Source organism: Pan troglodytes, chromosome 4 (genome assembly GCF_028858775.2).
Source record: "Pan troglodytes isolate AG18354 chromosome 4, NHGRI_mPanTro3-v2.0_pri, whole genome shotgun sequence".
Lineage (NCBI taxonomy): Eukaryota > Metazoa > Chordata > Mammalia > Primates > Hominidae > Pan > Pan troglodytes.
Window position 1 is genome coordinate 130,999,131 of NC_072402.2, and position 14,808 is coordinate 131,013,938.

General features: G+C 50.5%; 1 protein-coding gene across 1 annotated transcript in view; it reads right to left on the reverse strand.

Moving 5' to 3' along the window:
• Positions 1-14,808, reverse strand: part of FSTL4 (follistatin like 4) — a 412,420-nt gene that overhangs the window by 52,041 nt on the left and 345,571 nt on the right. The window contains exon 7 of the mRNA XM_009449652.4: positions 3,837-4,003. Coding sequence (XP_009447927.4) covers positions 3,837-4,003 — 167 coding nt within the window. The remainder of the gene's footprint in view (positions 1-3,836; positions 4,004-14,808) is intronic.

Here is a 14,808-nt window from a genome sequence, read left to right on the forward strand (position 1 = left end):
AGAACAGTTGTCAGTGGTTACTTCGCCTCCCTGGAGGCTGCGGACAGTGTCTTTGTTCTCTACTCTGGTACGGAGCTTGTGACTCTCAGGCACTTAGCAAGTGAGTCAACCCAAATGATGACTCCCCATGTACGCCACCTGGATGGGCCACACACGATTGGGTGACTCATAAGTGCTTCTGAGAGCAACATTACTCGCTGCAAAATCTGACTGGCTCCTTCTTACTTGGCTCCAGGCGAGAGGGGTACATTTACTTTCTGATCAAATATTATTCTGATGCTCAGGTCATGCTTGATGTTTGCAAGTCAGAAAAGTTTAATTACATGTGTCATTAGAATGGCATTCTGTAATAGCTCTGTGACTGAATTCATTAATAGAATTCTTAACAGATAAGACAAGACAAATTAATATTTTGTTGCTCATGAAAGCTTCTCATTAAGAGAGTAGTGAAAAAGTGGTTAATATTTTGTTGCCAATCAAGATGTCTCATACAAACGACAAAGAAAGGAGGCCCACGCTCCTTCGTGCTCTGTGATCTCCCCGCCTTGGGTTTTGAAGGGTGATCAGCTTGCCCCCGTGCAGCCGTGTTTGGGAGTCACCACTGATTACAATGCCGGTGATCGTATTTAATCTCCCACTGCCATGGGGTGAACGTGGCCGCTGAGACACCTCAGGCTGAGGGACTCTGGGAGCCTCATCAACCCCAGAATCTTTGCTGCATCAGTGTTGCACTCCTGGACTGTTCTCCCCTAATTCTTGCTTCAAAAATGCAAGTGAATCCCGATGACCTGGCTTTAGCCCCCTTCAGCCTGATTTCTTCTAAGGGTTGCTTTCCACACCGTCCCAAGTGGGGCTACTGCTTATGAGCACCTCTTGTGTGCCAGGCACTGAGCTGGGTCCTTGGTACACTTCAGCTTGAAAATGCCCATGTAAGGAGCACATCATGCTTTTTCTCCACAGGCTCAGAGAAGTCCAACAGCTCACCCGAAGCTGCTCTGGATTTGCTGGAGGCAGAGGAGCAGTGCCTCCCTCCCTGGGTGAATCAAGGCTGACGTGGACAGTGAGACCTCCGTCCCCACTGCGAGCAGCGGGGGCATGCCAAGGTCCTATCTGCCTGACTGGGGAGCCTCACCCAGCTGTTGCTGGCTGCTTGGTGGGGACTCAGGCTGCAAGATGCTGAGAATATTATTTAGCAGCAGCAGGAATAATAATACAATAATAATATTAATGATAGTAACAATAGTAATGATGACAGTGATAATAGCATTTATAGAACACCATACATGAAGAGCCTTACATGCATATTGTCATTTAGTCCTTACTGGAACCCTATGAGGCTGGTACCATTATTTATCCCCATTTCACAGAACGGAAAACTGGAGCTTAGAGCAGTCAAGGTTACTAGACTAGTAACTTTCCAAGGTTCTAGTTAGTAAGTGGCAGACCCCAGGCTCATGCCCTTCCCTAGGAAGCTGTGCCGCCTCCTTCCCTCAGGTAGGGGAGGTGTGCGTGCGTTTTGTGTGTTTGTACACATCGGGCTTGGACCCCTGCAGGGCTGGTGCTGCCCTGCTCCCTCGTGTAGGGGGTTCTGAGAAGCACTGGGCCCTGCCTATTTGCGGGCTACTGACTCAACCACGAGCAGCAAGTGTTTCCTGGGAGATAATGAGGGGCCATTCATCTCTGGTTGCACCCACAATTACCCAAATTGCTAACCTTATTGTGAAAAGTAGAAATGCAATTGAGTTGGTGCTGGAGGCATGTTTGAGGGAGGGGAAGACCACTCAAAGTAATTTAATTAACTGATGGCAAGTACATTAAGTGGAGTTTTGCCTCTGCTTTTATTTCTGATGTCTTTCAGTGGAGCGCCAAGTAATGCACATGAAATGCTCCCACAGACACAGGTGGAGCTGTCCCAGTACTGATCAATCTTTCCTGGCCAAACATGTTTAAAAGCTGGCACTGCACCTTGTGAGCAGGTACAGTAGAGGACATCACACTCACAAACATGCACCCCAACACAGTCCAGTCTTTACAGATAGGACACTGCTCTTTCTTGCTAAGTTCTCAGACAAGCCCTGGCCATCGCAGGCCCAGAAAATGAAGGGTTCTGCCCATCCAGCATCTGTCCAGCAAGCACCCACCAGGATTATGCTGCATTGACATTCAAAATTGTATAGGATACTGGCTATGTTCACCATGGTGGGAAATCACAAGAAAACAATCCTGTCCAGTGTGACAAGGCTAGGGGAAGGGCACTCCTTGGCAGCTCTGCCCAGGGTAGAACCTCCAGAGTGGCCCCCTCTTTCCATCTGCTTCCCCCATGACCCCCAGGGTGTAGCTGAAGGGGCCTAGAGAGTAGGAGAGGACTAACTTTGGTGGTTCCTGCAGCATTTCATGCTGGGTCTCTCTCCCCGCAAGTCTCAGAGTTGGAAGGGACCTCCAAGGTCACTGGGTTTAGCTGCCCTCTTGTGGCTAGCAGCATTGCTGACCACAGTCCCTGCCTGAGCTTGCATATGCCCCTTGGGATAAGGAGCTCAGCGCCTCCTGTGGCGGATCTGTCTCCATGGTGGGGCAGGTTTGATGGCTGGAATGGGGTTCCATCTAAGGAGCCCAAATTGATCTCCTTTTGAGGTGCACCTTGTGCTAGTCCAACTCAGGGGGTCACACAGCCCAGGTCAGCTCCCTTTGCCCCAGCCCCTACCCCACCACCTTCGAGATGTTAGCAGGAACTGACCATTCATCCCACGGGTCTTTCTTCTCTGGGCAAGCATCCCACTGTGGACCAGCTGTCCTGTCCTGAGCCAACAAGGCTAGGGCTGCCCTCTCTTCTGCATGAAAATTATATTCCTGTTACTGTAACCTAAGACCCGTCAGCTGTCCTGGCAGCTCACTACATGGGTGACATCACTCTGTCTTCTCACATGAACTTCTGGGAAGCCACATCACCTCTTGTGCCAAACCTGGACCAATAAATATCCTTGAATTATGCCACTTCTTTAAGTCTAATAGAAGGGAAGTATTGCTAACGCTTTTCTTATAGATTAATTCATTGAGGATCGGCAGGTTAAGAAATTACTCAAAGTCACAAAGCTGACGTGGGTGATGCTGGGACCCCAACGGAGGCTGCCTGGTTCCTCAGGGCACAGACGTACCCCCTGATGGCCACACTAGGCTGCATGAGCTCAGTTGCTTTCTTCTTCCACACAGCACCACTTAACTCATCACACCCTCATTCCCTTACCCAGCAACGAACGTCCCCAAGGTGGGTCCCCTCTGGCCTGACCTGGTTTCCCTCTACCTTCTCATCTGGCACCTGGCATTTGTCTTCCAGCCAACCCAGCCCAGTGGCTCACCTCTGCCCTCCACAGGGACCACCCCTTCCCTGCACACAGCTGTCTACAGCCTACCCAGCACTAGGGCCCAGAACCTCCTCCTAAGGTCCCCCAGCCCACTGTTCTCTCAGCTGTGGAGCCTGCTGCACTCTCTGCTGGCCTGTGGTCCATCTCTCTGAGCCCTGTGAGCAGGCCCACACAGTCTGTTCTCAGGGTCACCTCCAGGCCTTTGCTAATGCAGCCCCGTTCAGAGGCCTCCTGTCCCACCCATCGCATCTCTCTTCTCTTCCTTAGCCGGACATAGCATGGCCACCATTCATCTATTTTCTGCTGTGGTGGGACTTGGATTTTCTGATACTGCCAAGCTGACAACAGGCTAGAAAAGCACCAAACACAGGATGTTAAACTAAAACTCTCCCGTCCTGCCACTGCCTGTGGCATCTTACCCAGTGTACTCTCCCAGGGAGGTGCGCTTGAGCTCAGAGTGAATTCCAGGTGACTTACATTGATGTCTTCCAAGTCCAGGAAGTTCAGGGTGAGCCCGTTGCGCTTCCAGATGATTGGTGGCCTCAGGTCTCCACGGACGGCGCAGGTCAGCACTGTGCTCAGCCCCACGGTCACTGTGGTCACACTGACCCTGTCCTCGGGGGCGAGGCTGAGCTGAACCACTTCTGCAGAGGGAAAGGAGGAGGCACGGTCAGGTGCAGGCCCAGGGAGTGGAGTCTCAACTCAAGGTGAATAGCCATGAATTTCCTGGGTGGAAGAGGCCCAGAAGGGCTTCACGACTCCCTGAAAATTGTTTACAATGTGCTGACTAAATGTAGAGATAGACACTTTTGCTGGGCGAGAAGCCAAGACTTAGGTCAAATGCCCAAAAGGCTATGTGAGTCCAAACAGGTCAAAAACCATAAGTAATGTGCTGGGGACAATCTGGGCCATAGATTTGTGTCAAGCCAAGAATGTGGGCTGTGAAGGCCAGGGGGCCCACCACAGAGAGACCGGGGGGCAGGGGTGCAGCGCCCTGCTCACAGCTCCCCTGGCCTATTGGAGTCTGGGCCTTGCTAAGTGCAGACAAGGTCTGCTCAGTGAGCTAACAAGTTTCTCATCCATCTGGGGTCAGTTTTAAAGGTTGCGCTGTCTGAAGTCTGGGGAATGAACTGGCTGATCTTTGAAGGTTTGTTTCTGTCTAAGGATTCGCTGAACTTGGATTTGGATTTCTGTCCTGTGACCATGCACTGTAGCTTTTAATTTTTTGAAGAATACTTCAGGCTGCAGAAACTATTAATCCTTGCCATTTTGAACTTGATAACTGGCATTAGGACTGATCATTCTTCAGGCAAATGGGAAGAATCTAAGATAGTTCTCTGCAATCACAAGCTTTTTGAAATTCTCAGGATTTATGAAAAAATTAATCAAACTCAGGCTGCTCAAATGACCAAATGGGATCAGGCTTGGAGGACAGTCAGCGGCCCACTGATGGGACTGGCTCCCTTTTGCTCTTCCCCCAAATCTGTGCACTCAGGGAGGCTGGGGCAATAGCCAGAGGTGGCATGAGCTGAGGGAGGCAGGCTGGCTCTCGGTGCAGTGGGTACTATTTTGTCTATTCCCTATTCATGCTTACGACTCTATTGGGACCTGGGGGACCCCAACAGATGTATCCCCCTGAACTGGAATGAAGCAGAGTTGGGAGCTGAGCTCTGCTATTCTGCGGGACGCTTGTGAGCTGTGACCAGGCAGCAGCAGCCCCGCAGGCAGCACATCTGTGCTCACACCCTCTTGCCCGTGTGTGTGGGAGAGGGGAAGAGGGAGCGAAAACAGCCGCAGGTGCAAGGCACAGCAGAGCAGCTGAATTGAAACAGGGTCCTGAGGTCAGACCCTGAGCAGCAAAGCCTTCCTTCCTCCACAGATGCTGAGTGGCTCCGCCCTGGACTCACAAAGATGAACAAGCTACGCTAGGTGCTTCATCGGTGCTGTTGCATGGATGAATGAGAATTGGAGAAAATGAAATAAAGAAGTAAAAGAGCCAATAGGCCGGTGGGGAGGGGACAATCACACACAGGAAAAATGTGACTAACGGTGAAGGAACCCTCAAGGAAAGATAAGCACCCAGTGATGGATGCAGACGCAACTGGCATAATATTTTACCAACATTAAAGTGATGCATTTCAAGTTCCTCCTTAAATCAAGTTCTGCTCACTACCCTCCCATCTCCGAGTCATGAGGCTTATTGCCCAGGGCAGGGGAGAGAAGGCACTAACTCTGTAGCATGACCCGGCCTTTGGAGAGGGGAAAGAGAGAGAATGAGAATTTGCCAAAATGGTTTAGCTCCCACCGTACTCTGCGGGTCCGTAGGACTCAGACCTCAGCATTCTCCCCAAGAGTAGAGGAGGCATCCTTTCCTCATCAGATGACCACGAGGCTCCCCTGGGCCACGAGGCTTTGTGCCGCTGCTCCTGCCACCTGGGGCAACCGCATGTGTCTGGGCAGAGAGCCAGAACAACCTTGGCTCATGGTATGGAAACAGGCCCAATTTTCCCAGATAACTGAAGCTTGAGAAACTTAAATTTGTTTCATCTGAGTTCTTTTAACAGGACACCAACCACCAGGCCTCCTAGATCACTGCATCCGGACAATGAGACACACCTGCTGCCTATTGACCATCTCCTGTCTTACCCCTCCCTAATTCCCTGCTATCTAAACCCCGAACTTTAGTCAGAGAGATGGATTTGCAACTGGTCTCCCATTTCCAGGCTGATGTCACTGAGATTAAAGCCTTTCTTCCCTGGCAATATTCCATCCACTCAGTGATGGACTTTCTGTGAGGTGAACAACCAGACCTAGGCCGAACCCCTGGTGTTCAGCAACATCATATCTGGACCTGAGAACTGCCTTGGGCTGCCAGACCAAGGTCCAAAGGGAAGTGCCCCTGGCCTCAAGGGGCATGGAGGCCAGTGGTGGCTGTGGGAGGCCTTGCTTGGGGGAATATCCTGATCCGCGAGTCCACCAGGCTGTGAGCCCAGATCATGAGCACACCCAGGGCTGAGCTCAGCTTCAAGTGACCTCAGACAGGGCAACTCAGAGTCCCTTGCCGTGGGAAGTGAGGCTGCAGTGCACCACCACGCTGCTTCCCTGGACACTCAGAAGCCAGCCGGGGAGAGCAGCTGGGACGTGGGGTGGAAGCTAGAGACACAGAGCAGTTTTTAGACAGAGCACTACTTGCGTGGACTGTTAAAATCGTCAGCTCGTGCTAATCTTTACAATGGATTGAGCATTTAGTTGTGTTTTTCTCCCATTGGGGTGAGGCTTGTAAAGTCAGGTTAGTTACAAAAGGAACCAGATTTTCCCTGCACGTCTGATCTGTGGTCAGACTAGAAGGAAAAGACCAATTGGGCCATCGGGGAGGGGCTCTTGGAGGCAGCAGCAGGGCTTCCCCTGGGCCCTAGAGATCCGCTTCTCAGGTGCGGCTCCCCAGCCACCTGTATCATATCTCTGGGGGTGGGTAATTAAAACACAGATTCTTGCCCCTCTGCCTCAGGCTGATGCAGATGCTCTGGTGGGCTGGATGGACATCCAGATTTTTACAAGTGGGCTGGGTGGACATCCAGATTTTAACAAGCATCCCAAGGGGTTCTATGGTGGCCTGAGAACCACTGTGTTACAAGATGAGAAGGGCTCTGGGTACATAGAGAGGGGGAATGCAGGTGGGAGACAGGGAGATGAGGCAGTCTGGTAGGCTGGGGTTTCCTGGGGCTCTAGACACAAGGCTAGGAGCATGGCCCCTCATTTGGAACATAGGACTGATGTGAAAGGTAGGATCCCCTCCTCCATGTGGCCCCAAAGTCATATATTCCAAGCGGCTCTAGAGAAAGGTCTGCAGGAGCCTCAAACATGGGGCTATTAGGAAACAAAAATCCAAGTGGGAGACGGAAGTCTTCTGTGTCCCTCCGGTCCTCTGCCGGCTGGGATAACTGGCTGCTGCATCCTCCCTGAGTTATCCCCAGTCATTTGCATGTAGAAGATGTGCACTTTGCGCAGGAAAAACTCATGCAAAATTAGAATGTGTGAATACTGATAGAACCATCGTAATTCTGCTCCTGTCAGCTACATGAATATTAACCAAACAGCAAATATTTGGATCACTTAAAGTTTAATTAAATGAATGTTTTATTGGATTTAATTTGTGTCAATATTCCCCAGCTCCTTTCACAATTCTGAAGGGATTTATGGCTACTGAGCCCTCTCCTTCCACCCTCACTCCCCGTTATTTCCTGGTCAACAAGCCTCCCCCTGGTGGGTCCTCCTTCCTTGCTAAATGGAAAGAGTAGGACTAAGTGGCTTCCCAGGGTGACTTCCAGGGAGAGTAAAAAATGAGACAGCATCATGTGCTGGGCCCCGAGTGAGCAGGGCAGGCCACCTGGCCCCCAGGCCTGGCTCTGCTGCTGACAAGCTCAGTGGCCTTGGCAGCTCCCTTCCTGTCACTGGGCCTCAGTTTAGACATGGATACAATGAGGGCTTGGGCACCCCCTCACTTTTGACTCGGAGCCGATTATTCTATGTTCATGTCCCTGGAGACCCCCTGAGTCTTGCAAGTGCTCCCACTGCATCTTTTCTTGCCCCTAAGTGTCATCTGCCCCTGTTCTTTGCCCACTTACCCATGATGGTAAAAGTGACGCCTCAAGTGGCAGCACCAATGGGTGCCAAGTCCCACTAAGGCTTCCCTCCCGATACCCTTTGAGGACTCCCCTGCCCCATCCCAGGCCCCCTATAGCCTCCTTCATGGTCACCCCTCCAGTATGCCCCTGCTGCCTGCAAATGTCTTGTTGCCACTGGCAGAACAAGGTACATCTCAGCCCTGCTCAACAGCTGTCAATGGCTCCCTATTACCCACAGATCACCACGTAGAATCCAGAAGAGTCCCCAGTCTTGACCCTGCTGTGTCTCCAACATTATTTACCACTGCGCCAGCTGGCTCCCCATGGCATTTGTGTCTTCAGACCTCAGCGTGGGCCTGCTTGGCACCTGCTGCTCATCCATTCTGAGCTCCTCACACTATTGGCCCCTACCTCCAAGATGACCTCATGGGATGTTTCTGGGACCCTGAAGTTTTAATGTAAAGAAACACTTGGACAGATATTAGGAGAAGAAGATTGAAAGAGACTGTCCTGGTGAATTTATCAGAACTTTTTCAGGCTTAGTAACAGAAACACTCAGAAATGCTCAACTATTAATAGCTTAGGGGGAAAAAGGTGGTTTAGTTCCCATAATGGGAAATCTAAGGGAGGTGGAAGAGGTTGCAGGCATCCAGGGCCTTCGACAGTGGCATTCTCTACTTGGTTGCAAGATGTCCATTGGTGGCCCCACACTCACATTGTTTCTGTATGTGGGATCCCAGAGGAAGGGAACAAATCTTGCCTGAGAGCCCTGGAAAAAGCATGGGGGAGCTCTGATTGGCCACATACAGCTCCTGTGTTCTTCCCTGAAGCAAACACTGAGGGCAAGAGGACTGAGTATTGTGCAGGTGTGGGACTGATTGGCCCATCAGGCCTGGGCCGTGTGGCCACCTCCAGGGGCAGGGACTAGGTGTTTGGGCTGGGGTAAAATGGCTAATGGAAAGGGTATATTGGGCAGATTGACACCCTATGACCATCATAGGGATGCAGAGAGGGCCCCCTCCCTTCCCCCTATCTGCATCACAACTGCATCGGGAAGCCTGGGCATCGTGCGTGATCAGGGCAGATAGCCGCAGTCATACAGTGAAGACGGTAAGAATCGTCAGAACTGAAACCTGATTTAGGCTACTACAGTCCTGCCTCCACCCTGCGCCTTCTCTGGAGAGTGATGGGGGCAGCTTTCACAGGGAGGAGATGTGGCCCAACTAAGCAAACCCCATCATCCTGTTGAGCCTCACATCCTGATGGCGAGGGTCTGGAATTTGTGGAGATGGCCTTCTGTGTTCAGTGATCACACATCTCCTGAACCTCACCTGCGCTGGCCACATCTGCAGGGCTGTGGACCAGTTAAGTCCCAGGCCTGGTCTCTGCTCTGGTGGGGAGCCAGGCCACATGAGAGGAAGATGAAGATGCCACATGCAGCCCTCTAGGGGGCAACGAGTGGTCCTTCTGGCTCCTGGCTGTGGCTCCAATGCCCCCGTGTTGACTGACCATCTGTGGGCTCATTAGCCACTATGTGGGAAGGTTTCCAAGGTCCCTGGACGACCAAACGTGATATGCCCAGCACTCAGAGTGTGATCAGGGGTCAGTGAGAGAGGGCTCAGCCAGACGCTGTGTCTGGGGTGAGAATGTGTCTACACACTGAGGCTGGTGTCTTTGGAAAGAGAGGGCTGGGTTGGGGGTCAGAGCAGCCCATCAGGGAGCTTGTCTGGCACTGCTGGGCAGAAGTCTGTGCCCACAGAGGGACTGACGCCCTGCTATGAGAACTGACATTGGAGAGCTGCTCTGCAAGTAGGGAATCTGAGGAGGGCAAGGGAGTTGGGGGGTTCTCAAAGCTCAGGGCTTCCCATGATATCCCCCTGGGATGAAAAGAAATGGGTCACACTGCAGTGATGGCCCAAGTCAGTGTGGGTTGGTTGGCACAAGACAGAGCTTCCTGGACCACTAGCTAGGCTGCGTGTCCCACAGTGGGATTCTGGGCAGGGCTGTCTGGCACTCTGGTGCCTAGCACAAGGCGTGGCACACAGTAGGTGGGCTCAAGGCCATGACCTATCTCTCTAGGCCCTTCAAACCAGTGCAGTAGCATACCCTTGGTTTTCCAGACATGAGATGCCACAAACACCCGTCCTCACCTTTCTCCCTGAGTCTTGGAGCTTGGAGAGAAGAGGCAGTCACAGGGAATTAATGGGCTTACCATAAGCAGGCTAACAAACACCCTTCCTGAAAGCAGGAGGCCATAACATTTCAGTTGTTGGAGAATTGGGTTTTAGTTCCTATTACAGCTTTCCCTTAATCTCAGGCGCTATTTCTCACACTGACTTGAACTCGATGAGACACTCATAAACCCATCAGCACCCTCTCAAACAGGATTCTGGTGCTTTGTAGTGATAGAAATTAAATTTCTCAAATTCTTGTCAAGCTGGTGTTAGTTTTCTTATGTCAGAAACACACTAATGGAACACATTCCTACTTGGATATTTGCCATTTTTCAAATGATGCCATTGGTGAAAAAAACCCTGTCAAAAGCTCAGTAACCTGCCTGCACATCAATATTTTTGACTGAGCCTCGGAGGGCAAACTCAGGCTCAGGGGCCTGCTTGGGAATGAGGGCAATTTGGAGAGAGCACAGGCCAGGCGCTTAGACACATCTCTCTAACTGTGGCCTCTTCCCACATTGTTCTCCTTCTAAATTAATATGCTTTCCTGAAACAAACCCCTCAGGTGACCTGGGTGCCACCAAAGAAGCTGTGGCATTGGAGTGACAAAGTCTATTGATCTGGTCCCATCCCTGTGACCAGAGTCACACTGTGAAGTTGGCGAGTAGGGGAGGAGCCAAGGTGGAGTGCGCATGCCCAGTGTCTCCTGAACAAATAGGGCAACATCTCCCGGACCTTGTGACTTTGGCTGGTGTTTACAGAGTGAAGCTGCTTTGGCGTATCCTGGTGAGCCGGGCAAGGCGGGTGGGAGGGATGGTGTGCTTTTTGTCTCCTCTGTTCCCTCTACCAGAGATTGTCACTCTGGGATCCTTTCAAATAACTGCTGAATGTTTGTGGATGGGAGGCTGGGGACAGGATGTCTTAAAGCCTTTCATCTTGACATTCCTGTTTAGAGCACCAGGGTGCATCCAGCCTGCACAGGTGGCTCTGTATTAGCCAGACTTGCTCCAAAGCCACACAAGAGAGCACTTGCATCTGTCCCAAATCTCCTGTTTCCTTATGTGTAACCAGATTCAATCTTCCTGCCATTGTCATTCCCTCTTGCTTGCTTCATTTTGGGGATGGCAATAAAATTACTAGTTAATTACCTGCGGGTCAGTGGGTAATTTACTTTTTCAACTGGCCTATGTTGCTTGATGTTGCTTCAACTTTTATTACAGTTTAGTTATCAAGTTCTGCTCTCTGGTGTGAACAAACACCTTTGTAAGCTGCATAAAGGCAGAGACTATATCTGTTTTCTTTATGTTGTATCCCCAGCACCTAATACAATGCCTACCATGCAGAAGGGACTTAATAAGCAGTTTTAAGCAAGTGAACTATTAGGGTAGTGCTCAGTCAACAATTATTTATGGAGCTGGTACCAGGAGCCAGGATACAGTGGGAATATACTGGCAAGAAAAACAGGCCCAGTGCTTGCTAACCTGGAGCTCATTGCTTAGCAGAGAAGACAAGTGTTAAGTGGGGAGGGAGAGCAGAGGCCTGAACCTGTCTACAGACCCCAGGTTAAGGGCCCGTGACTCCTGTAAAGCCTGGTTGCCCTCTTTCTTGGTAGAGCCCTCCCTGTGTGCCCAGCAGACCTGTGTCCTGCTATCAAGGCATCCTAGTCTGATGTAGTATCCTCCTTGTTTGCAGGAGGGGCCGGCCTGTGCAGGGGCAGGGTTACCTGGGCATCCCTCTGGGCTCTGGGGTTCCATTTAGCCTCCTCTGGCCAATACATCTTTTTAGTTTTGAGAAAACTAAACCTCAATATGACTGCTATGTGCAGATGAACAGGAAGTTAGAGCAGAAATCAGTGCCCAGGGTCTGTGACATCACCATCCTGGGTATCATGGGGTGCCACAGTGTGGCAGGCAGGAGAGGCATCCATCAGAAGGAGCAAAGGGTCCTTGCTGAGGTGGAGAGCACAGGGCCTCCTGGTCAGCAGGGGCATGGCTGTCACAGTGCTGCATACCAGCTCTTCCACCTCCGCTGGTTCGTGTGTGTGGGGTAGCCTTGGTCAGCTTGGCCACTCTATGGGTCTCTCCTGCCCTACTGAGTCTACACCCAAAGATGATGGGCATACCTCTGCTCAAGATATTTGCAAAAGGAGAGTATCCTAACTGCCTATTACTTTGGTGTCTTAAGGGGGAAAAGAATGTATTACCTTATGTAATTATACAGAGCTACTCAGAATTTACAAAAATTCATACAGATCTCTAAGGTTGGATCCAGAATCTCCTGAGCAAGTCAGTGGAGAAGAGAAAACAGTTTTTACCTAACTAGCAAGAGGGGGCCATGCTGTGTGTTTCCAAATGCCAGCTCATCTTCCAATTCCTGTGCACTCATTATGACTATTTCGTGGCCTCTCTTGGAGCCAGAATAGGGCCATGTCATTGGGTTTGACATGGTAGGTGATAGGAGGTGACCAAGCCTGGCCACACAACCTCTGTGTCATTGTCTTGGTTAGTTTTATGTGTTACCTTGACTGGGCCACAAGGCACCCAGATATTTGTTCGAGCATTATCCTGGGTGTGTCTGTGAGGGTGTTTCTGGATGAGATTGACATTTGAATCAGTAGACTGAGTAGAGAAGACTGCCCTCCCCAATGAGGGCAGGCCTCATCCAATTCGTTGAAGACCTAGATAGAAAAAATAAGCCTGGGTAAGAGGGAAACCCTCCTGTCTCACTGCTGAGCTGTGACATTGGTCTTTTTCCTGCTTTCAGACTGAAACTGAGACACTGGCTTCAACAGAAGCCAATGTTTTATTAGCTCCGTAGAAGACATATACATCTTCTGTTGGTTTTATTTTTCTGGAGGATAACACAGTCATCATCCATGCTCTCCTCTCCTCGTCTTTGGAGGTCATGCATTTGATGAGAGTGAAGAACATGGTCTAGTCACTGTTTAGGGAGAGCTGCCTGACCCCATCGGACTTGATGAGGATGGGAAACCAGCCTTTACTGTACTACACTACTGAGATTTTGGGATTTCTATAGCAGCTGGTGTTAATTACATAACACACCCCCTCAGAAGGGAAAGAAATACCAGTTAACGTATTTCCACTGAAGAAGTCATAAGGAAATGGGAAACAGTCTTTTGACAGGCCAAGTCATCCAGGTCAGGAACCTTCTGAGAATGTTCTAACAAGAGTAGGTCCAACTTTGGCTCCAATCCCTAGAATACCTTCTGTACAGGGAGCTCACTCCTTCATTCCACATCTGTCTCTGTTGCTACAGCGTCCAAACTGCTGGACTGAGGGAGCAAGGGCTGGGGGTGGGGGGTGTCTCAGAATAGGCTGGCAGAGAACATGCAAACAAATTACACAGTACAATAAGCATTACGGATAGAAAGAACAAGATGAGAGAATACCAAGAGAGTAGCAGGGGAGGGCTATTAAGGTGTGTGTGTGGGGGGTGGGTGCTGGTGTGGGGGGAAGTCTCTTTGAGTAGAGAATATTTAAGTGAAGATCTTTAAAATGAGAAGAAGCCAGCCAGGCCAAGAATGGGAGCAAGGACATTCTAGTTAGAGAAAACAGCCCATACAAAGGTCTTGAGGCAGGGTGGGGGCTTGGAGTGCTCTGGGAGCTGAAATAGACCAGTGCAGCTGAAGCACAGGGCACAAGGCAAGGGCATGTGGCACAGATGCGGTCAGAGGCAGGAAATAGCTAGTTAGAGCAGGCAGAGCAAGGTAAGGACTGATGGCTGTAATTTAAGGAGATGAAAAGTGATCAGAAGGATTTTTTTTTTTTTTTTTTTTTGAGGAGGAGTCTCGCTCTGTCACCCAGGCTGGAGTGCAGCGGTGCGATCTTGGCTCATGATCAGAAGGATTTTAAGTCAATCAGGGATGTGACATGATTTGCATGCTAAAGGATCACTCCGGCTGTTGTGCAAATAACGGACTGGTGGGAGAGAGGGAAAAAATGCAGGGGGACCATTTAGAAGGCCAAGGCAGTAGTTCAGGAGAGAGACAGGTGGTGACTGTGGAGATGAAGAGGAAGGGACAGGGCTGGGAAATAGTTTGGATGGGGTGGGGATAAAAGAGGGTGTCAGGAATGACTCCCGTGTTCCTGACTTGATCCTCTTGCATAATATGGTGTGATTTCCTGTGGTGAAGCAGGCTGGGAGGGGAGGTCCAGGGACCCCACACAACATTGAGGTCCCATCTTTGTCTTGATGATAACCCCCTAACCCTCCCAAGGCATTTGATTTGAAATGTAATTTGGGATCACTTTCTTGGCCTCCTCCAGTGAATGAGATTTGAAGATGATTTCTAAACTGTGGCATTCTTGTTACTAAAAACCCTCCTCCAAGGAAGCAGAATAGATGCAAGTCTTTATCATCTGGGTCCCTGTCGTCCCAAGTTTCCTGGGGTTGGACTGTGTCTGGCGGGCCACTCGAGCAGCCGAAGGCAGACACAGAGCCTCCCCTACTGCATCCCTTCACCATTTCCACCCCACAGCACAGGCTGTGCCCTGTCCAAATGGGGGACTGTGCTTCACATGCAGGGAGGGGAGAAGCCACTGGGTCCTGAAAGAACATGAATAAATATAACTTGTTTTCTGTTTAATTATCCAGTCTCCTGAGAATGCTCAGTCATGGCTGTGTTTTGTA